Source organism: Labeo rohita, chromosome 18 (genome assembly GCF_022985175.1).
Source record: "Labeo rohita strain BAU-BD-2019 chromosome 18, IGBB_LRoh.1.0, whole genome shotgun sequence".
In the NCBI taxonomy this organism is placed as follows: Eukaryota; Metazoa; Chordata; class Actinopteri; order Cypriniformes; family Cyprinidae; genus Labeo; species Labeo rohita.
This window is the reverse complement of record NC_066886.1, coordinates 25,086,269-25,110,368: the sequence shown is the minus strand read 5'-3', so window position 1 is coordinate 25,110,368 and position 24,100 is coordinate 25,086,269. Positions and strand designations below refer to the sequence as shown.

Sequence of the window (24,100 nt, the reverse complement as noted above, 5' to 3'; positions counted from 1 at the left end):
TGCTGCTGACATGTGGAAGGACTTTTAAAGCGAGGCCAGTGTACTGACAGAGATATCAGCTGTTTGAAAGAAAGTGAGGAATCCTCCACATTCTCATGCAGTCTGATATAGCCACCCAGAAACAGTCAGAAAAGCAGGGTTTTCTCTAGAAGAGGAGCTCATCTCCTGTGTTAACTCATTAGCTCCTGATGCTAGTGTCAGAGGTCTGTTCATCATTTGCTCTCTCCATCTGTAAGTGTTCTTGTTTTCTCTCAGTGTTTTCAGCTCTTTCTTACACAAGCTCAAGGTCGATAGCTGCAGATTAACTGAGAAACATCCTTACGTAACGGTGAGTTCGTGCAGAGCTCAGATCATCTCAGGATACACATCTTCCTCAGCACTCTTACCGCGGTACTGTAACCATGCAAATGGACGGATATTTGGCCACTGTCATAAGAAATGACAGTGCAGTCAGTGCTGGAGAAAATGATGTGAGGGAAGCAGTGAGAATCTTTGCCCAGCATCTGTCATCAGCTGTTTATTTAGACCAGAGGTTGACAATATTGAATCTTTCTAGATAATCGGTGTGTCATATGTCAATAAAGCTCAATGTTAAGATAATATACAGTGAGGTCTGGAAATACATGGGTATATCCATTTATAACATGTATATAAATTGAAATTCTAAATTAAATGTAAAATATTCCCTAACTATACATACATATATATATATATATATATATATATATATATGTATATATGTATATATGTATATATGTATGTATATAGGGTTGTAACGGTACACATATGGTTCGGGTCTTTCAGTTCGGTACGCATGTGTACAGCATCTTTTTCCCAGGAAATTCAAACAATAAATGGCGTTTTAACAGTCTTTAATGTGACATGAAAGATCGCTGTGATACGCCTCAGAGAGCCGCTTCTGGGATGGTTTAGAAACGTGCTGGTATAAACACATGCATTGACTAGAGTGGATGCGATCAGCTCCGGTGGCCGTGTCAGAGCTGTTAACATGCTGTGCAATGTAAATGGGGTCCATTCAAATGGCAGCGAGGAGTGCGAGTGAACACGGGCATTCCTTCCTCTGTACTAGTAGTATTAACGCGAATAAAAATGAATCAACATCATGTAATCTCTCAATCAGTGTTTCAACTGCGGAAAGACGTCAACAAAACAGCATGAAAATAAAACATCATATAGCATTTCATTTACCTCAGGCAAGTCATCAGTGTCCACAGCTTGTTAGTTAACTAGAGAAAAGAAGTCTAGAGAAGAACATTTCATAAAATATTTCACTAAATACTCATATTTCACTTGACCTGTTAGTCTTAATTATTTAATGTATGATTAAATTAATATGTAATGAAACATGTTTTGACAGCCACTGAGTAACTGAATATATTTTAACATATAGAATTTTTATAACTTATAAGTTAATTTAAAAACTGCATTATGTTCACATGTTTGCATATATATATATATATATATATATATATATATATGTGTGTGTGTATATATATATATATATATATATATATATTCTTTTTTTTTTTTTTTTAAAGTGTAGATTATTATATTTAAAAAATAAATAGTAATTCAATTTAATTTTGGGTCAAGTTGTTAACTGTAACCTTATAATGTAAAAGTGCTCCCTATAGTATAAAGCATAAGCTAAAGAAGATTTTTATCAATAAGAAAATTTTAATTGTAACTGAATGTATTTAAAGAAAGAGCAACCTGTTCAGTAAACCATTGTTTATTTAAAAAAATATATATATACACTACCGTTCAAAAGTTTGAGGTCAGTACATTTTTATTGTTTCTTTCTTTTTTTCTTTTTTTTTGGTACTTTCAGAAGTACCAGTACTTACATAGAAACCTATACAAAGCAGCCAGAAAGAAATGCTCATTTTAAAGAAATACGACAGATGGATTTAGAGGCTTTTTATATATATATATATATATATATATAAGCACGTGTTCAAAAGCAGCAGCCTTTTTTTTCCACTTTCACAGATTTCAAAAGTGTATATACTTTTATAATGAATAAACAACTCCATAAATCCTCAGTGGCTTAAAAGAGCAGTTGAGGTGAATGACAGACAGAAGTTGATGAATTACATTGTGGCTAATTGAGATTGAGATGAAGTTTCTCTGACCTCAGACTGCATCCATGCAGTTCATTTTCTCTTTCTGAACCTTTGCTGTTTGACAGACATATTTTTCCACTCCTCTTTTTCTTTGCCTTTCTCATTCATTTCGAGGCACGTCTGCATTACTTTGTAATTTTTCATTGGGAATTTAGAGAGAAGTGTGACATTTTAACAGGCTTGTTGGAGTCTCGTCCTCTTCCAGAAAACTCTCTTTTGAATACTAAATAGATTTCCTCTCTTCAGTGATAGAAGGTCCTCACTTAGAAAGACGTTCTGAGCTCCTATTAAGATACAAAAGACTTATCTCTTATTCAATAACTTTGCGAATGTTTTTTCCACTAATGATTGCATATTGTAGCACAGTTTTACAGTAAAATAACTGTTAAATAAAGCAATCATTTTATATGTACATTTTATGTATACATGATGTGTCATTTAATGTCGCTAAAAAGTTTTCCATTTCAAACAGCCAGCTTGACATTTTAACAGATCAGATGCTTTACACACTCTTTAGGTTTTGCAATAAATAGTTACAGTTACAATAGTTCACCCATTTGCCAAAGTGTTTCTAATCTTAACCAGACCATTTTTAAATGTGGTGCATTTTGTTTCAAAACGAATCCTGGTTGCATGGTTGTTTGCTGTAGAAAAACAAGCAAGCAAACTGCATGGAGCTCAGCTAGGTCAATATTAATTACCAAAGTTGTTGAGCATACAGCAGATGTTGTAAACAAATGCAAATGCATTTTCATATCAAACAAGGTCGGCATGAATCCTCAGCTCGCACACGGATTCTGATGCTTGTTTACTAGCAAGTTGTGAGGCTGTGGTAGTCAGGATGATCCACGTACGGCTGAGATTCACGCTGACGACGCCAGCACAGGTACTTCTGTAGTATCTCAGAAGTTCAGAGAATCTGACCTTCATCTGTCACCAAGTGCTGTAGATCATGATGCTATTGTGAAATCTCACTGGAATTAAATATTAAATATCCTCTGAAATTGCTGAACAGACACGTTAGCATGCGGTGTAGCGCTGTAAGGTCTTCCTAACTGAATTCATCTAAGCACAAAAGGCCCGTTCCCATTTCAAAGAAGCAATCTGTGAAATAATCATCCACTTTCTCATTTAACAATGGGAGAAAACTGATGGTGATGCCTATTGGATCATAATTGAACAATTTATTATTTTCTCCCCATTTGGGTTTGGCAGCAAGCAGCAGTGAGAAATAGATGAGGGAAGTCCATGAAGCCATCGCAGCTAAAATTTTAATTGACTTCCGATTTGTCTGGAGTGACTGTAAAAATATTGAGGATTTTAAAGGGATAGTGCACCCAGAAATGACAATTTGATTCAATCAAGCTGCTTTTTTCCCATAGTGATGAACTTAAAGTATCGCAGCAGTCAAATTTTGTAAAGCTATACGATAGATTGTGTGAGGAGTGAAAGTTAATGACTTTTGCCCGGTGGAAAAGACCATTCTACTAAACAATACCTTCTGTGTTTTACAGAAAAAAAGCTGTGAAGGTGGGATGACACAATTTTTATGTTTATGTCAACAGAAATAAATAAAAAAATAATTAAATAAAGCTTGTGCGTAAATACAAAAACCTTCTAAAATCACCTTTTGGTTGGGTAGGTTAATTAGAACTAAAAAAGAATAAAAATAATAAATAAAATAAAATAATTATATTTTAATTCTTAATTTCATTTTAATTAATCTTTATTTGTTGAATTAATTTTAATTACTAAAAAATACTATAAAAATATCTCAATGATACTAAAATAACACTCAAATAAAATAAAAGAATTGACGTTGTGTTGTTTTTTCTCAGGCACTTACCAGTGATGGTAACAGATGCCTGTCCTTCCTCTCCTAGCAGTGGGTTGGTCAGTCTGCAGTTGTAAGTGCTGTTGGGCTCCAGGATCACCGTCAAGATGCTCTTCACACTGAACAGACCCTCCTCGTTGGCAACTTGTGAGATGGTAACGTTGTCAGTCAAGTTGCGTCCGGCCCCGTCCTGCCACAGTACCTCTGCTTCAGGATAACCTCCGTACGCCACACAGGTGAGGGCCACCACATCACCGGGTTTCAGGTTGGATTCTGAGCCCCAGGTGACCAGCGGTTTGGAGAATGGTGCTGTGATGGACAGAGAGAGAAGGACTAGTTAGTATGTGTAACACATACTTGCAAACTCCTGACCAGTAGTCTGGAGCAGGGTTATCTAAAACTATTAAAGGGGTCACCGGATGCTAAGTTCACTTTTACATGTTGTTTGAACATTAATGTGTTTTGGCAGTGTATGTACAAATCTACCCTATAATGATAAAAATCCACGCAATGGTTTTTAATTAATCTGTAAAAATAATATTCCCTTTTTCAAATCAAGCCATTCTCAGATGCCTGTAGTTGTGGCATCACACCGACAGAGGCCGCTCCCACGATAGTTGACTGACATGAGCGTTTTAAGTCACATCAGTTGTAACAGTCCGCCCTCTTTGTTTCGATGCCGGAGCAGGGATGTAAGTTAGACAAGAATATCTCCGATTGAGTGATTTAGGTGTTGTGTTGCTGGATGTAATAATGAATGTAGTGGTCGTCCTTTACTCCCGACATCTGAGCTGCTGAAGATGCAGTGAATTACGTTTGTTTGTGAGGGGAATGCGCCTCCCGATCTACATATATCCGTCTATGTTCGCGCAAAACATTCACGATCCAGCTTCACTTACAGCAGAAGTGAGTATAAGGTTTTTTTTTATGAATCTTTGCGATCGCCTTTCCTAATAATGTGCTGATTAGCAAGTTTGGCGGCTAAACACAGCTAAATGCGGCTAAAGTAAACAGAATCGTCTTTCCACAGAGAGAAGAGAGGGGCGGGGCGAGCTGAGCTCATTTGCATTTAAAGCAGCCTCAACCAGAATGAGATGATTTTTGCAGAGCTGATTTTGGCAAGGTAAAAAGGGTGTTGTTTTACACAACCATTGAGAATTAAAAAAAAAAAGTATATCATAGACTTTTCATTAAGACCCTGAAGAATCATATCAACTTGTGGAAAATGGGCATCCGATGACCCCTTTAAAAACATTTTCGTACAATAAAATAAATAATAAATAATAAATAATAAATTCACCCTTTGACAGTCAGTTATTTAACAGCAGAAATACAGTGGTTACCCCTGTACACAAAGCATAACTTCACTTAGAAACATCACTACATTAGGCATTACATAGATGACAAAAAAAAATGGATTTAAAACTTTCCTAGACAGTTAGTTCCCCTCAGAGACACATTTGATTTGCACAAACCATGTGAGTGGCGTATTTTAATGTCAGAACCGTGAATTTTTAAAGTGGCGTGTTTGCAGGTAATCTGGGTAACGCAGCAAGAGATGCTGAAACTACTGAAAGCAAGTAAGGGCATACAGCATTTAGCAGAGTGATCTACCGCTGCGTTCCACCTTGGGACCAGCTTGACATGATTCCCATTAAATTGTTAATTACATTCTAGGAGCTTAGCATAAAACACACATGGCTAAAGATCAGACGGAAATCGTCTGCTGACACGCTCATCTACGCCCACTTCCTCACCAGGGATGATGAACCACAGGCGGGGCGGCTTCTGGGAAATCGGCCGCTCGTAAAGTGTTTTTGTTGGGGTTAGTACTGCGCTGCCAGATGAAGAAATCATCATACCGCCGTCCCTCGAGCAGACACATGGAGGGAGCCAGAGGCTGCCTTATTCCCATAGCCAATCACTATTCGGCAAACACAAAAGTTGGGCGCTGGGACGATGGGAGAAAAAGCAATCAGGCGGTTGTGGGGTCACTGGAAAGTGGGAAGTGATGCCAAGCAGACTTTAACCTCTAGCTGCTGTCCGTTTGACTGACGCACAGATCTCAACAGCACGAGACTCAAGAGCTGACACTAAGAACTGAAAATTATTTAAATTGTTTATTTATTTGATTATTAAGTATAATAGTAAAAATTAAAAAATTAAAAAAAATATATAAATGTGTAACGTTACTTCAAATGTGATAAATTTGAGTCCAATGTAACTAGCATTTTTAGAAAAAGAAAATGTACTCTTATTTCAATTAAACTTGTATGACCTTTTTTCACTCGTGGAACATAAAGATAACGTTTTTGAGAAAGTGTTATTTATTTATTTTTATTTTTTATTTTTTTTCACACACAATGGAAGTCAATGGCCAACAAAACTGTTTAGTTACTAACCCTTCAAAACATCTTTCATACAGGTTTATAACAACATGAGAGAGAGAAAATGATGACAGAATGATCATTTTCAACTGAACTAGTCCTTTAACTGTCACACAAACCATATATGAGAATATAACGATTACAGATGACACATTTTCGCAGCACTAATTGAAAATCTCCTCAACAAGAAATAGTTGCAGCTCTTACTCTGAATGTGAGCACAGAATAATCCTGCTAATAAATATTAAGCATTATAATGTAGAACAGTGAAAATGACACGATTGTTTTTGTTTAATCTTCATTAGACGTACAGAAGCAGACAGGAGTGGTACATCGTAGAGCATTAATATCACTTAATTCAATGCATTGAAAGAGAAAGGCGAGAGAGAGAGAGGGGAGAATGGGAAAATGCCATCTATAGATCATAAATAATGATGTACTCTGGTAAGTCTGAGTGCATTCGGCCATAAAAATAATAACACATATAGCCAGCTACAGCTGAGCACCATCAATCACAGCAAATCCTAACAATCGATATGACTGGATATTGATCAGGCTCATTGTGAGAATCGCATATAAATGATCATGCTCATTATTGGGCCTCTGCAGAAGGCATTTCATGACCAATCCTCAAGATGTGCAACAACATCAATCACACAACATGCCTGCGATCTCCAGAAGTGATGGACATAATAACACACATTACTATAGAGAACATATACAGTACATAATAGCAGTGCTTTGATATCTGATATCTGTTCAGAGGACTGCAGCACTGCCAAAAATAATAATTCAGTTAGGAATATCTGACTGCCGTTTCATATAGATGATATATATTATATAGGTGCAGTAGATTTTGTGGACTGTCAATTTTCTAGATTAAAAGAACGCACAAGTTCAATACAACTTAAGCTCTATTAATAGCATTTGTGGCATAATGTCGATCATTACAGAAAATAATTTCAACTTGTTTCTCAGTTTACTTAAAAAATTCAACAAGGCACTTTCAATAGAATTACACCAGCAAACAACCAGTCAATTAGTGAGGATAACTAGTTTTAATTTTTCCTTATTTATTCAGTTTTCTTTTTCTTTTCTTTCTTTTTTTCACATTAATTAGCACATTTGATTTTTTTGGTGTCTTAATCAGTGCACTGTGCTGATTTAGCTGTTAATTTATGCAGTAAAACCCACTCCAGAAATTTTGATAGTTCACTTAAAAATAAATCTTGTCATCAATTACTCACTCAAAGTTGTTGCAAAACTATAAGAGTTTGGTTCATCTTCAAAACACAAAACATATATTTAAATGAAATCTGAGAGCTTGTTTAAGTGCTTCAAAAAGTTCATAAAACATAAGTAAACATAATCCATATCAATCAAGCAGTTTAATCCTAATCTTCTGAAGACACATGCTCACTTAATATGATGATTATTAAATTAAATATATTAATTCAGGCTTTTAGTTAATGTAATACATAGAAATCAATCCCTATTATTACTGGACAATTCATGTCATGTTTTAAAGGGGTCATCGGATGCCTATTTTCCACAAGTTGATATTATTCCTTAGGGTCTTAATGAAAAGTCTACAATATACTTCGGTTAAAAATTCTCAATGGTAGTGTAAAACAACACCATTTTTACCTTGTCAAAATGAGCTCTGCAAAAATCAACCCATCCCAACACAACACCTCAATTATTCAATCTGAGATATTCTTGTCTAATTTACATCCCTGCTCTGGCATCGAAACAATGGAGGTCAGAGTGTTACAGCTGATTTAGGACGGGTCTGAGGTAAGACACTCCTTTCAGTCAAGTATTGTGAGAGCGGCCTCTTTTGGCATCTGAGAATGGCTCGATTTGAAAAAGGGGATATTGTTTTTACAGATTAATTAAAAACCACTGCATGGATTTTTATCACTATAGGGTAGATGTGTACATACACTGACAACACACATTAATGTTCAAACATGTAAAAGTGAACTTTGCATCCGATGACCCCTTTAACAAAAATACAAGACTCTGTGGGTTACTGTAAGTGGGAATTTTGCAAAAAAAAAAAAAAAAACTAAATGATAAGTCTATTTATTTATTTGTTTATTGTTTTTGTTGACCACAAATGGTGCTGACAGAGCTTACTTTAAGGCCAATATCTTTAACATTTGATAAATGCATATGAAAAATCCAACATGTACATTACTGGTCAAATAGATTTGAAATAGATTCTATTTCAAATAAATGTTCTTTTGAACTTTCTATTCATCAAAGTAGAAAAAATCAAATGCATCACAGTTTCCACAAGAAGTATTCAGCAGCACGACTGTTTTTCACATTGATAATATTCTGAAATGTTTCTTCTATATATATATATATATATATATATATGAGCATAAATGAGTGAACTCCCTCTAAAACGTAAGAAATTTAGCAATTACTCTTAACTTAGAAGACATGTTAGTGTTCTTTGGAGATATAATGTTCCAACAAGGCTGCTTGATCAATTACCGAAGAAGAATGTCAAAATTATTCAGCAAAATAAGATTTTTTTGTTGGGTTGTTGGGTTGCAAAAAATGTTGGGTTGCAAAAAAGAGTACACCCTCCTGAAAGTTACTGAATAAAACAAACAAACAAAAAAAAAAATTGTGTACAGGTTTAAGGCTATTTTTAATCAACAGGTAAATATACTGAACCAAAACTCTTAAAGACAAGCAATTTCCTGACAATTAAAAGTGTTTTATAGCCTACAGAATCATACTCAGACTTAATGCTTGCAGCAATGGAACCACTTGGGAGAAAACTGCCAGGTGACCTATTTCTTAGCATAAAAGAGGACAATGGTACAAGAGGAATACCAAATTATTGTTTTAAGTGTGAAAATATAGCAGAAGTAGCACCAACATTCAGGTATTCACTTTAAGTTTTCATTTAGTGATAATTGACTTTTTGCTAGAAAAAGAGGTGAAGAAATACCATGCAAGTGTCGGCAAAAGAGCCCGGCAAAAGCTATTAAAAGAGTGACACTTTATCTCACAGAGTACGACGCAGCCTGCAGAAGTGACATGCATGGTTGTTGTCACCACTAGAATTCATGTTGTCACCAAGTCAATCATTTTGGATCCAAAAGCATCCAAAATATTCTGGTGTTGCTAGAGGAGGAGTACAGTGAGAAATGCCTGGTACCCACAGTGATGTTCAGTGGTAGTAGAGCTCTTATATTGGGATGTATGAGTGCTGAAGGTGTGAGGGAGTTGTGCTTTGTCAGTGCTGTCATCAATTCACAAACTGTGTGATGTAATACAAAAACTGAAACTGAAGATGCTACCCTCCCCTCATTCCCTGCATTACTGGGCTTTTTTTTTTTCAGCATGACAATGAAGGTATTCATTTTCCCAAGGTGAAAATCCTTCAGTGGACATGTATTTCACTCAGTCTTAACACTGTTGAGCAGCTGTGGGGGATTCTGTAGAGATGAGCTGAGCATAACTCCCTATTAAACACCAGGGCATTTAAGGAGGTCGTCCTCCAGGAGTTAAACAGGGCAGATGTGAAAATTTGTCATGAACTTGTACACTCAGTGCTAAGAAGTGTCAGAGGAGTATACTTAAAGTTCTGGAGGACATACTAAGCAGAATATTATACATTTGCTGAATCAAATCTATATAGCTTATACATCAAATGGTGAATTATCGTTTTCAAATCATTTGCTGAATTAAATCTGAACTAGGTTGTACTCATTTCTCCAATCATTCTTTTAAACAAAATTGGCTAATTTACTTATCTTACAGAACATATATTTAGTTGTTTTTATTAAGTATATGTTTAATACATTTAAATTTTGCCATCTTTCCATGAATTATATTAGTGATCATTAAGAAAATACATCTTTTATATTTATTAAGAGGAGGTGTACTCATTTATGCTGTGCACTGTATATTAATAAATTACGATAATAAATTACATTTTTACAATATATAACACATAGAAAGTTGTGTGATGTTTGGTACAGCTCTCTGATTGCTTACCTGCTACTTGCATAAGCATGGCTCCAGTGCTGTACGTCTGAACCCTGACGAAACATGAGTAACTTCCCTCATCTGCTACGCGCACTTTCTTCAGCAGGAGTGAGGCATTTCCAGACATCAGCTGATCTGGGTACAGGCTGGTGCGGTTGGCGAACCTGTCGTCCTGGTCGGTCAGCTGATCGCGGCTCTGCCAGTAACTGTGTACAGTGCGCTTTGTGTCTGAGAGTTGCCAGAATACACTCAGATCAGATAGGTTAAACTCTGAGACGCCTGAGAAAGAACAGTTGAGGACGGCATTTGTCCCAAACAGAGCCACCACAGGGGATTCTGGGACATGGACCTCAAGAGCTGCAGAAAACAGAGAGCATAGGCATTAGGAATCATATTTTCATTGATCTTGTCAGATAAAAGAGCTTGATGAATAATGAAAATATATTGTACATTATACAGAACTCAAACTTCCTTCTCAGAGTAAAAAGAGCTTTAATAGAAACTGAACTGAAAAAAATCAAAAGATCAAGGTTTGTCTGGTTAGGGTGGTGCAATAGAAGTTGCAAAAAACATATTTCTGCAATCATACACAACCATAAAAATGTATGTGTGTATGTGTATAAATTAGGGATGTCACAATACTCCATATAATATCGAACCGTTCGGGACGACATCCACGGTTCAATACGCGCTTGTGAATTGCGTTTTTTCGGTTTTGTATTTAAATAACTTACTTGTTTTATCTCTCTCGGAATTTGCTGTTAGTGTGCCCGCGATTTCACGCTGAAGTGGCAAGATATCAGAACCGAACCGAACCGAAAACCATGGTTAAAAACCGAGGTACATATTGAAACGTGGACTAACTGTATTGTTGCATCCCTAGTATAAATTCAAGCTTTAAAATATTTGCTCAGCAATAAATATATAATGTATTTTATAGCATAACTCCTTAGGGGTCTCCAACATTTTGTCACTCAAGAACTACTATTTTTTAAAAATGAAAGTGGCTGAGAGCTACCCATGTTATATGATACTTAGATCTCTTCAACAGACCGAATGTAAAATTCCAAACTGTTAAGCATAATATAACGGCATAATACATGTTAAAATGTGCTGGAAATGTACAAAAAGTACAGATACACATACTGAAATCATTTTTTGTTTTGTGTTGAAAACCAACAAAAACAGCACTAGGCACTCTTGGTTTGCATAAACACATTAAAATAAAAACATTAAAAACATTAAACTAACAAAAAATAAACTTGTTATCTACTGACATGTATTATATGTTCAAATAAAGTTAAAATGATAAATTATATTTTATCTGCACCAAACAGTTCTACATGAGCTAATAGGCTTTCTAAAAATCTCAACACTTCGGTTAATATAAAATTGTAAATCCACTGTTTGACAGAAGGTGGCGCATATGGAACAGAAATAAAGCAGTTTCCCCGGTAACCGCTGTAAACAAAGCGGTGCTGAATTTATGAGCACTGCTTTATTGCGCATTACAGGGTGGGAAGATGAAAAGAAATCCCAACAAAACTTTCCTAAAGACAGCTGGTTCCTCCTTATGGATTCATACAATTAATTAAATCATACATTCTTTCATATAATTGAGCCTTTGTGAGACTCTTACTAACGGTAAGCAGTAGCCTTTTTACCGTTTTTCAAACTGCAATAATCAAATACAGGTTTAATGATAGTTAAAATACTAAACGGAATTATTAAAATTACCTCACGGGCGATATGCCAAAACAAATAATTTATTTGAATTAGAATGGAAACCTGTCTATATTATTACTGGTAGCTCGTGAGCAACATATTGGAGACCCCTCGATAACTTTTTTTTATAGCAAAAAATCACTACACAAGTGTCCATGATTTTAAATATTTATTCATTTTCATTACTTTTTTAGGCCTTGAAATCACACTAGTTCGATTTGTCCATGTTTTACTTGACTGTGAGAACCTGGTCAACATAATAAGACTAAAGAGATAAATGAATAAACAGTGACCCCGACAAGCACTTCAAGACTTTTACTGCAAACACAAACAAACTAATATTGACACATGCTCTTTTTGTCACCATGATGGAGAGAGAAAGGGCCTCATTGTGATAAATAAACATCAGCATTTCCATATGAGAATGAGGATTTGATTTTTCTAATTAGTCTGTCAGCTCTTCATCTAAACTAACACTAGCCAGGTACATCCAAACACAAGAGATGAGAAAGAAAAAAAGAGAAATGAAAAAAAAAAAAAAAAAGAAAGAAAAGACAATGTTTGATGAATTCAGGAATACATGTTTTGTTTTCATTTATGCATTTGAACTATAATTGGTTCTTTAACCCTCTGGACCTCTTCATTTTTGGGTCACACTTCTTTGCAGTCAAACATGTCCACAGCTTTGAAACGTAACGTTTTTCAATGCAATATACTTTTGTTCAATAACATTTTTTATTTATTTATTTTTTTTTTAATTTTGATGGGGTTTTTTGATACTACGGAATATTTACAAAAAAAAAAAAATGAATTATTTTTTAAATAAAATGAATTAAACTCTGACCCCTTCTTTTTTGGGTTTTTTTGGTTTATTTTTAAACATGGTTAATTTTTTTGTGTTTGATAACTGATTCATTTGAGTGCAAAAAAAACAGGAAAGTCATTAAAATGGCCTTCTTCACTCGCATAATCACTTGACAGGCCTTTCTGCCATCAGAAAAACTAAAAGCCTGGATAATAACAGGATCTGAGTGGAGAAGGACACTGACAAACACTGCTTACATAAGAACATCAACGAGTCAAACAACTCTAAATTGGCAGGAACTATGAACAAATCACGCTGTTCAAATAATACGAGCCTCAAACTGCCTCAAATGACAGTCTGTATGTGACGTTCTCATGCCTTATTTTGGTAATAGCACATTTACAGTGTCTGCGCGTCTCACCGTCCCAGTCAGGAAGTGCTCGCGGCGGGACGGCAGAGAGACAGGAGCGCTTGACGTCACGGAAACTTCAGGAACGCGTCTGTCCTCAGTGAGCTGCTCACACAATCATTAATGATGCTCAAATCAACCTCAATCTGTTGCCACACAGGGGACAGCGCTGTCAAACCGAGCGTGTGTGTGAGTGTGCGTGTGTGTGCTGAAGAAGTTTCAAAAGTGTGACAATGCAGTGGGAAAAAGTATCTGACTTTATAATATATCCATTATAAAATAGATCATTCCAGTCACAGATGCTAATTGCTCAATACTGCATTGTACTACATTATAGGATTTAGTAACAGTTCTGATGTCTTAACACTTATTTACAAAGATACTGGAAATACACAGAAAAGCCAGCTATAAATATCACTTACTACACTGTAAAAATTACTGTATTACAACACAAAACACTGTAGTTTTATGTTTTACATTAAAATATTTCAGTTTTTTTCCTTCAAAATGTAACATTTAATTCAATGTGTTATTTTTAGACACTTAACCCACACTTTAAAATAATAAATAAAATAAAATAAATACAACATACAATGAATTACATATAATATCTATAGCAGTAGTAGTAGTAATAATAATAACAATAATTACTGTTCAAAAAAATGTTCATATAAGTAAGATTTTTAATCTTTTTGAAAAATAGATAAAAAATCTGCTTTTATTTGCTTTTATCAAGGCTGTTTTTATTTGATCAAAATGCAGTAAAAGCAGTCATGTAAAATATTATTACAATTTGAAGTAAAAGGTTTCTGTTGTGATATCTTTTAAAACATAATTTATTCTTGTGATGCAAAGTTGAATTTTCACCATCATTACTCCTTTTGAAAATCTTTTGTAACCTTATAAATGTCTTTCCTTTTGATCGATTTAATGCATCCTTGCAGAATATTGATTCATTTACTATTTACTAATACGTTACTAAAAAGCCCTGGTATTTGTTGCTTCAAATATATACTGATTCTAATGGATAATTAAAAAAGTGACAGTATTAAAATGGCCCTGAATCAGAAATGGTAATACATTGAAAATGTAATACAGACACATACACATAACGAGTTGCAATGTGGACGCTATATATATTAGCAATCGACAAAGCTAAGAAAACAATTAAAATACGCACTCAACCAGAAATAGCAGATGAACACATGGAATGTCTGGTTCAATAGCTGCAAACTAAAGGACTGAAAGAGCATTGAAAATGCTCCAGATCCTTACTCAAACACTTTAAATGTGAATCTGGCCCATGTCTGCGGTGAATGCCAGGATTAGGAATTATGTAAGAGTGCTGGAACAGTCTAAATACCACCGATGATTGATCTAGAAGAATGCTTTCAGCCAGAACAGCAGGACGATGACTGAGGGAAGGAGACATTAGCTGTAGGTGTGAGTTTGAGGAGAGACACAGTGAAATAAGGTGGGCTAATTTGAATTTACATCCGCCACTTTGTGTTAATGGCGCCGGGCAACATTTGAGTCACTGCGAGGGAGAAAGAGAGAGGAACAGGAACCTGTGCCACCGCAATCAAATAAAGTCATTACGGCCCTCATAAATGCTGCCACACATCCTGCCGCTGTTTATTTACATCTCCTCTGTTTCTCTCCAAATCGCTCCTCTCTCTCTCTCTCTCTCTCTCTCTCTTCGTTTATTCCTACTTTTAAATGCATTTCTTGCACACTGCCATTTCTTGTCCATGGTTTACAGAGGGAAAATGTAGATGATTGAGCACATGAGAAAGGAAACCTTCAGAGGAACTTGTTTTGCCATGAATTAAACACATTATACATACCTACATTTTTGTATTATGCTAATTAATCTGAACAGATGTCATCCAGCCACATGGTATTAATGATCATTTGGACTAATTTGTTGTTTAATTACATATAATGACATCTAATTGGATAGGAATCCATGTGATATGAAATGGACCATCAATCTCTCTCTAGATATTAGCATCAGCATCATCGGGGGTCAAACAAAAAGAAATTAATGCTTTTATTCATCAAGAATGCATTATATTGTTCAAAAGTGACATTTATCATGTTATGTAAGATTTCTATTTCAAATGAATGATGTTCTTTGAAAACACAATGATTTCAACACTGATAATAATCAGAAAATCAGTATATTAAAATGATTCTGAAGGATCATGTGACACTGAAGACTGGAGTAATGATTTTAAAAATGTATCTTTGATCACAGCAATAAACTACATTTGCTATATATTCACACAGGAACACTTGTTATAAATATGTAACAATATTTCACAATTTTTACAGTATTTTTGGTCTTATAAATGCAGTCCTGCTGAGCAGAATATACTTCTTTCAAACACACACACACACAAATAAGACAGCTTCAAAATTAAGAGATCTCATGTGGATTGTCTGTTTTGACAGACAGCATATCACCCCACAGTCCTTGAGATGTCATATTTAAATTTACTTTAGTCTAGACATAGACAAAAATACTCTACAAATATAATATTTCACTTTCACATTGAGTCATTGAGAGTCATTGAGTTTCCTGAGTGTGAGTGTATGCGGTGTGACAGACGGACTGTTTTAGACACACTCATCCTCTGTTTGTCACCATCACTTACACTCATCTCCATCCATCTGCTTGCATTTGAGAAAATATCCCATATATGCCTTCAATCAGTGATGCCATGATGTTTAGGTGGTTGCCATGATGTCATGGCTCCAGAGCAATGAGTCACAAACGCAGTGGAAAAAAAACAAAAAAACCCCTGATTGGCTTATTTATACTTAAGCTGACTATGAAAGCCTGTTTGCCATGGAATAAAAATTAATTAATTAAAATTAATTAAGCAATTGCGACATTTTTTCGAAGAATTTCTCAGTTTTAAACTTGCTAAACAGTTTCATTTAAAAAAAAAAAAAAACTGACATAAAAAGTTGCAGTTACCTACCTTTTTTAGTTTTATTCAATGGTGTAAGCAAAATAAATAAATAAATACATTTTAAAAAATGAATCGTTAGATGCAAATTTCAGAGAAAACAAATTGTATTGTGAGATATATATATATATATAAATATATATATTTTTATAGCAGAAGCAACACAACAGAATTGTGATATTGTAACAGAAACCAAAATAATACAACAACTCTGAGAATTCTGAAAAATTCTGAAAAGTCTGTATTCAGATACACATTTTCAGTTGCAAGAAAACAGTCCAAATTGTGAGGTAAAATAAAAAGTCAGCTTTATTTATTTTTTTTTTAATTCTGAGGTGGAAGAAAAAAAAAGAAAGAATTATAAGATTTAAACATAAATATTTAATTGTGACCAAAAAAAAAGTCTAAGTCGTAAGATAAAAAAGTCACAATTACCTTTTTGAGAGATATAACCTTGCAATGCTGAAAAGTCTGAATTATAATGTGAAAAGTTCAAATTCACTTTTCTTTCTCTTTCTTTCTTTTCTTTTTTTTTTTTTTTGTAGCAGAAGCAAAACAACACAACTGTAAGATGCTAACTCAATTCAGATTAAAAATGTACACTCAGAATTGTGAGGGGAAAAAGTAAAAAGTGTGAAAGTAAAAGTCTAGTGTGAGATTAAGTTGCAATTATCTTTTTTTTTTTTTAATTCTATAGTAGAATCCCATTGATGATGCATTTCAGCAACAACCACAAAAATGGTAAATGTGTTTTATAAGTGTGAGTATTTCTTCTTTTTCTCCATCCCATCATCTCTCTATCTCCATCTTTCATAACACAGGCTGTAAAGCATGAAGGTTAAATGCGCAGTGCTCAATAACAGAGAGTTTTGCCGCTCTTCTGCTAATACAACAAACCCTCCAGACCGATATCGGCCCTGCTGAAGCTCAAAGGCCAATAAGCACATGCACACACTTACAAACAGACAAAGCCTCAAATAACAGCGCTCAATATCAGTGAGAAACACAGAGCTCAATATCTACCTGCAGAGAGACACGCAGCTTCATTTAAGAGAGCTCGATAAGAGACTTTATCAGACCTCCATCAGTCTAGCGCCAACATTATTCACACACAAATGCATGCACACTGGTTTCCATGTTTTATGGGTTCATTCCATAGGTTTAATGGTTTTTCTACTGTACAAACTGTATTTTTAACCGTACCTCTACACAATACTTTCTGCTTATTTAGATTTAAAAAAAAACAAAAAACTCATTCTGTATTATTTATAAGCTGTTTTCCTAATGGGGACCAAAAAAAAAAAAAAAAGTTCCCATAAGGTCAAAATTTACTGGTATTAATATCTGTGGGGGGACATTTGGTCTTCATGATGTGGGGAATACCAAGTACACACACATATATACACACACGTGCTGAATAAGAACAGAAGTGTGTGCAGCTCATGGCTGTAAATGTTCAGTAACAGCGGTGAGGCACTATCGCCCTCCAGTGATGAGAACGCAACACAGCAGCAGGAAACCAGGCTTTTTGAATCTAACACCATCAACAAAACAGACTCCCTCAAAACACTGAGGGATGTGATTACACAAAATTCCATGATGCAGGACTGCTGTGAAAGGTGCTGATGGGTTTAAACTGAGCTGTATGGTTGCTATGGTATTCTGGGTGATAGCTATGAGGTTGCTAGGTGTTCGATATGGTTGCTAGGGTGATCAAGGCATTTATGGTGTTCTGGTTGGTTTCTTGGATATTGTAGATAGCTTCCAGGATGTTCTGGATGGTTATAAAAAGGTTGCTAAGGTGTTCTGGCTGGTTGCTAGGGTATTTAGGGGGCTTTCTAGATCTTCTGGATAATATTTAGGTGGTTGCTAAGGTGTTTTGGGTGATTGCTAGGGTATTTTGGAGGATTTCTAGCTCTTCTGGATAATATTTAGGTGGTTGCTAAGGTGTTCTGAGTGGTTGCTAGGGTATTTTGGGGGCTTTCTAGAATTTCTGGATAATATTTAGGCAGTTGCTGAAGTGTTCTGGGTGGTTGCTAGAGTATTTTGGGGGCTTTCTAGATCTAGATAATATTTAAGTTGTCACAAGGGTATTTGGGAGACTTTCTAGATCTTCTGGATAATATTTAGGGGGGTGCTAAGGTGTTCTGAGTGGTTGTTACGGTATTTTGGGAGCTTTTTGGACCTTTTGGGTAATATTAAGGTAGTTGGTAAGGTGTTTTGGGTGGTAGCTAGGTGGTTGTTAGGTTGTTTTTAATTAGTTGTTATATGGTTGCTAGGGCATTCTGGGTGGTTGCTATGAGGTCGATGGGTGTTCAGTGTGGTTGCTATGGTGACCAAGGCATGGTGTTCTGGATAGTTGCTATATTTTACATGCTTTCTAGGATGTTTGTTGATTTTGGTGATTGTTAGGTGGTTGCTAGGGTATTTTAGGTGCTTTCTGGGTTTTTCTGGATGGTTTTTGGTTGCTAGGGTGTATGGGTGCCTTTAGAGTATTCTGGGTGGTCACTATGAGGTTGCTGGGTATTTTATGTGGTTGCTATGGTGATGAAGGTGTTTGATGGGATGTTCTGGGTGTTTGCTACGATATTTTAGGTGCTTTCTAGAGTGTTTTGAATAGATGTTAAATGGTTGCTAGGGTGCTCTATTATTAGGTTGCTATATGACTGCTAGAATATTCTAGGTAATCATTAGGTGATTTCTACAGTGTTCAATTGTCTTTAGGGAATTATGGGTGGTTGCTATGCAGTTGGTAGGGTATTCCATGTGGTTAATTGTTTGGGTATTCCATGTGGTTAATTGCTGGGGTATTCTTGATGGTTGCTAGGTGGTTGCTAAGGTGTTAAATTGTATTTAGGGTGTTCTGCGTGGTTGCTATGCAGTGGCTAGGGTATTCTGAGTGATTATTTGGTAGTTGCTAGGGTGTTCAGTTGCCTTTAAGATGTTCTGGATGGTTGCTATGCAGTTGTTGGGATGTTCTGGGAGGTTGTTAAGGTGGTTGCTAGGGCATACTAATTGCCATTAGGATGTCCTAGGTGGTTGTTATGCAGTCAGTATTGTATTCTAGGTGGTTGTTATTTGTTTGCAAAGGTTGTCAGTTGTCTTGAGGGTGTTCTGGGTGGTTTCTATGCAGTTTCTAGGGTATTCCAGTTGATTTTTAATTGTTTGCTAAGGTTGTCAGTTGTCTTGAGGGTGTTCTGGGTGGTTGCTATGCAGTTACTAGGGTATTCTCGATGGTCGCTAGGTGGTTGCTAGGGTGTTAAATTGTCTTTAGGGTGTTCTGTGTGGTTGCTATGCAGTGGCTATGGTATTCTGGTTATTTAGTAGTTGCTAGGGTGTTCAGTTGCCTTTAAGATGTTCTGGACGGTTGCTATGCAGTTGTTGGGATGTTCTGGGAGGTTGTTAAGGTGGTTGTTAGGGCATACTAACTGGCATTAGGATATCCTAGGTGGTTGTTGGGGCATACTAATTGCCATTAGGATATCCTAGGTGGTTGTTATGCAGACAGAATTGTATTCTAGGTGGTTGTTATTTGTTTGCAAAGGTTGTCAGTTGTCTTGAGGGTGTTCTGGGTGGTTTCTATGCAGTTTCTAGGGTATTTCAGTTGATTTGTAATTGTTTGCTAAGGTTGTCAGTTGTCTTGAGGGTGTTCTGGGTGGTTGCTATGCAGTTACTAGGGTTCAATTGGGTTGCTAGTGAAACCAAGGCATTTGATAAGGTTCTGGATGGTTGTTATATTTTACATGCTTTCTAGGATGTTTTGATGGTCGTTAGGTGGTTGCTAGGGTATGGTTTTTAGTTGCTACGGTGTTTGGGGTGTCTTTAAGGTTTTCTGGGTGGTCACTATGAGGTTGCTGGTTGTTCTATGTGGTTGCTGTGGTGATGAAGGTGTTTGATGGGATGTTCTGGGTGGTTGCTAGGGCATTTTAGGTGCTTTCTAGAGTGTTTTTATTGGTTGTTAGATGGTTGCTCTATTATATATAGTTGCTATATGATTGCTATGGTCAATAGGTGGCTGCTAGGGTGTTCAACTGTCTGGGTGGTTGCTATGCACTTGCTAGGGTATTGCAGGTGGTTGTTAGGCTCTACTAACTGGTTGCGAGGGTGTTGTGGGTGCTCCAATGTTCTACTCATTTTATCATCTGTCAGGCAAAAAGTGTTCATTAGTCAGAAAAAGTAATTTCACATCTATACACCAGCAGCAACACAATCTAATATATCAGTGACATTTACAGTGCCAATATAAAGTCTTCAAAACGCCGGTGACGACAGTCAAACTAGAATAAAACTCCCAATGAACTCTGAGGACTCAAATTGTCCTTTGGATTTTCAATTCTCACTTTCAGCGGTCTACTGAAGTTATCATTTGCAAGGCCACATATCTGACAGCACGGTAGCACGTCACCTGAGTGACATTAGCATCACAATGCATCAAGGATAACACCAGACCACACATTCACTGACACAGGAGCAATCAAATCATCTCTTTCTCTCTCTCTCTCTCTCTCTGTATGTGAGAGATTGATTTCCACGTGAATGAGATTTATGGCTCTGATATTGTCCAAACATAATAACAGCTCAGCATGTCACATGATCTCCAAACATGCCATTCTCCTCTCCTTCTCTGAGATGAAGTTCTGCTCAAAGGCCTTTATTAGTTCGATAGGATGATACTGTCAAATCATAATGACATTCAGAGTGTAAATATCATTTTATAAAAATCCAGCGCTTTCTCAGCTGACTTAGACACGGCTCTGACAGAGATAGCGACGGCAGAGAATCATCAGTGTGTGTTTACAGGCTGTGTGTATGAAGAGATGAAGACGGTTAAACAAAACGAGAAATGAAGTGGAGAAACACTTGAAAATGGGAAAGAGAATGGGAGCGTGAAGCCCAAGACAACTAGATTTACATTCGCTGAAAGACACATCAGCAGAAGAACAGAGTTCAAGTTTTAGGTTCTAATGGTGCATAAATGCAAAGAACCTTTAGAATCTCTATCCGATATGTGAAATATATACAATGCCATCACTTTCAATTACATTTTAATGCTGAACATTCTATTGATGTAAGACAGTAGAAGCTTTTCAAAATTTCATAAGTATAATGTTTACAAAAATAGACAACACTAAAAATAAATTATCTATTTTTATATTTTTTACATTTATATTTTGTTTTATATATGTCTTTTAAATAATAATAATAATAATACAAAAATATTAGCATTATTAATTATTTTAAGATTATTTACTTTGTTAATATTAAAGTGTTTATAATATGTTTATAATATGTTTATAATATGAAGCTGAAATAAATTAATTCATTAATTAATTAAACATAATAGTTATTCGTTTTAGTTATTATTTTTTCTATTTTAATATATTATAATAATTTACATACATTAGAAATTGTTATGTGTGATTTGGGTATGATGCTTTGATTTTACTAAAATCAAAATATGAAAATTACTTGTTTCTGTGGTAATGTTTCTAAAGGCAATGAGATCCATGTATGGTTTTGTTGGTGATGACAGCAAAATAATTCATATACATTAATTCATCTCTTTATTCTAATTTTAAAAAAAGGCCCAGGTAGCATAGCTATTATATATATATATATATATATATATATATATATATATATACAGTTAAATAGCATATATTGCATAAAATTACATAATTACATATTACATTGATATATCAGCTCATCGAGAAAAGCGGTATTATTGGCCAAGCAATGAAGTGTAGGGTTATGAAGCGTCCCTGTTCTCTTTCAGAGATACACAGCCTGAATGATCATCTTGATTTCAGGTGTAGAGCTAATCTGGGTGAAGGGCCAGTGATCCTGCCTTAAGCCTTAAATTATCAAAGAGAAGCTGCACACAGTTGAGCGTGATTCTGTATTCATTCAGTCTTATGTGCAGTACAGTGCGTCCTTGTAAAGACAACTGCCTTAGGGAAAACCACACCCTCACAGCCTGCAGAAGCAAAGCCTGGAGCTTCACAACAAAAACTACAACACTAGACAACAACAACATCGAAGACAAAAGCTACAACACGACACAACATCAACATCATCATCATCATCATCAACAACACACAACAACGACAACAACAACATCATCATGAACAACAAAAACTACAACGATACACAACAACAACATCATCTTGAACAACAAAAACTACAACACCACACAACAACAACAACAACACACACACCATCATCACCATCATCAACACAACATTAACAACAACACACAACATCAGCAAAAAAACAACAACATACATCATTAACAACAGGGGGGTGTTTCATGAAACAAATTTACCAAATAAGCCAAGCTTATTTCAGTTAGAATTATTTTGAGCCAAATCAAGTGACAGTAAGTCAGACTAACTGAAATAAGCCTGGATTATCTGGTAAACTTGTTTTATGCAACACCCCCCAACACACAATAAAAACAACACCACACAACACACAACAAAATCATCATCAACAACACCACACATCATCATCAACATCGACAACAAACAGCATCAACAACAAAAAACATCATCAACAATACACATCAACACATAACAACAAAAACAAAAACAACACCATACAAGATCACCATCAACACACATTATCATCACCAACAACAAAAACACCACACAACGACACACAACATCAACAACAAAAACAACTCCACACACCATTATCATCAACAACAAAAACAACATCACACAACATTATCAACAACAAAAACAACACCACACAACAACATCATCAACAACACACAACAACATCACTATCATCAACAAAAACAACACACAACATCAACAACAACACAAGATTAACAACAACACAAACTCCACATGCTAGTTCTATATTATGTTCTACTCTATTCCCTTAAATTACACTATATTAAAATCTATTATATTGGATTCTATTATATTAAATTACTTACATTAGATTACATTATTCTATAATTTATTATATTATATTATATTATATTTAGGGATGAAACAAAATCACTTTTTTACAGAACGATACAAGTACGAGTATTTTCATTTGTGTACTTGCCGATACCAGGTACCGATACCGATACCTGATACTTCTTAGATTTGGTTTCAATGAAAGTGCAATTAATTCGGAGGGAGGTTTTATTTTTGCCTATAGTAAGGATGAATACAAAAATCTTTAACAGAAGGCTATTTCAAGCCAACAATATACACGTCTTTTTGGTTTTAACAAAAAAAAAAAGCAATGTCATCACTTTAGAAAAAATGTAAACATAACCAGATAAAGGAAATGAAAAGTGCTGCATAGTTAACACACCCAACTTAACAAAAAAGGAGCAGAACTATTATTCATTAGCATTCAGTTACACAAAGTCTCAAAACAGCCTCCTGCTTTTAAGTACACAAACTTTCACTTAAACTATGTGGCACTATTCTACTATTAAACAAATCAACACACTATGTTGTTAAATGACTATTAACAAACAATGTTGCAAGAATATGTACAATGTTTGTTGGTTAACTTCATTTATCAAATAGATACAGTCAAACCCAAATTTATTCAGATACCTTTTCTCACATTATCAGACATTTTTCACATCATCATAAACTGTGTCCTGCAACCACTAGTAAAAAATATATATATCAAAAATTAGGTGGTGTATATCTGGTGTCCGAATAATTTTTGGTTTAACTATATATCCCATTTTTACACTTAATTATGCCCATTAAAAGATGTTTTGTTACTTTCACTGTTCAATTTTGTATTTTTTTTGGGGGGGGGGGGCCTATAATCTAAA

General features: G+C 35.4%; 1 protein-coding gene across 2 annotated transcripts in view; it reads right to left on the bottom strand.

Annotated features, from left to right (window-relative positions):
* The window catches only part of cd276 (CD276 molecule), a 125,256-nt gene that overhangs the window by 86,892 nt on the left and 14,264 nt on the right, over positions 1 to 24,100 (bottom strand). For both annotated transcript variants that reach the window (XM_051135252.1, XM_051135253.1), the window contains exons 3-4: positions 10,395 to 10,742; positions 3,994 to 4,290 (exon numbers count right to left, since the gene is read on the bottom strand). In XM_051135252.1, coding sequence (XP_050991209.1) covers positions 3,994 to 4,290; positions 10,395 to 10,742 — 645 coding nt within the window. The remainder of the gene's footprint in view (positions 1 to 3,993; positions 4,291 to 10,394; positions 10,743 to 24,100) is intronic.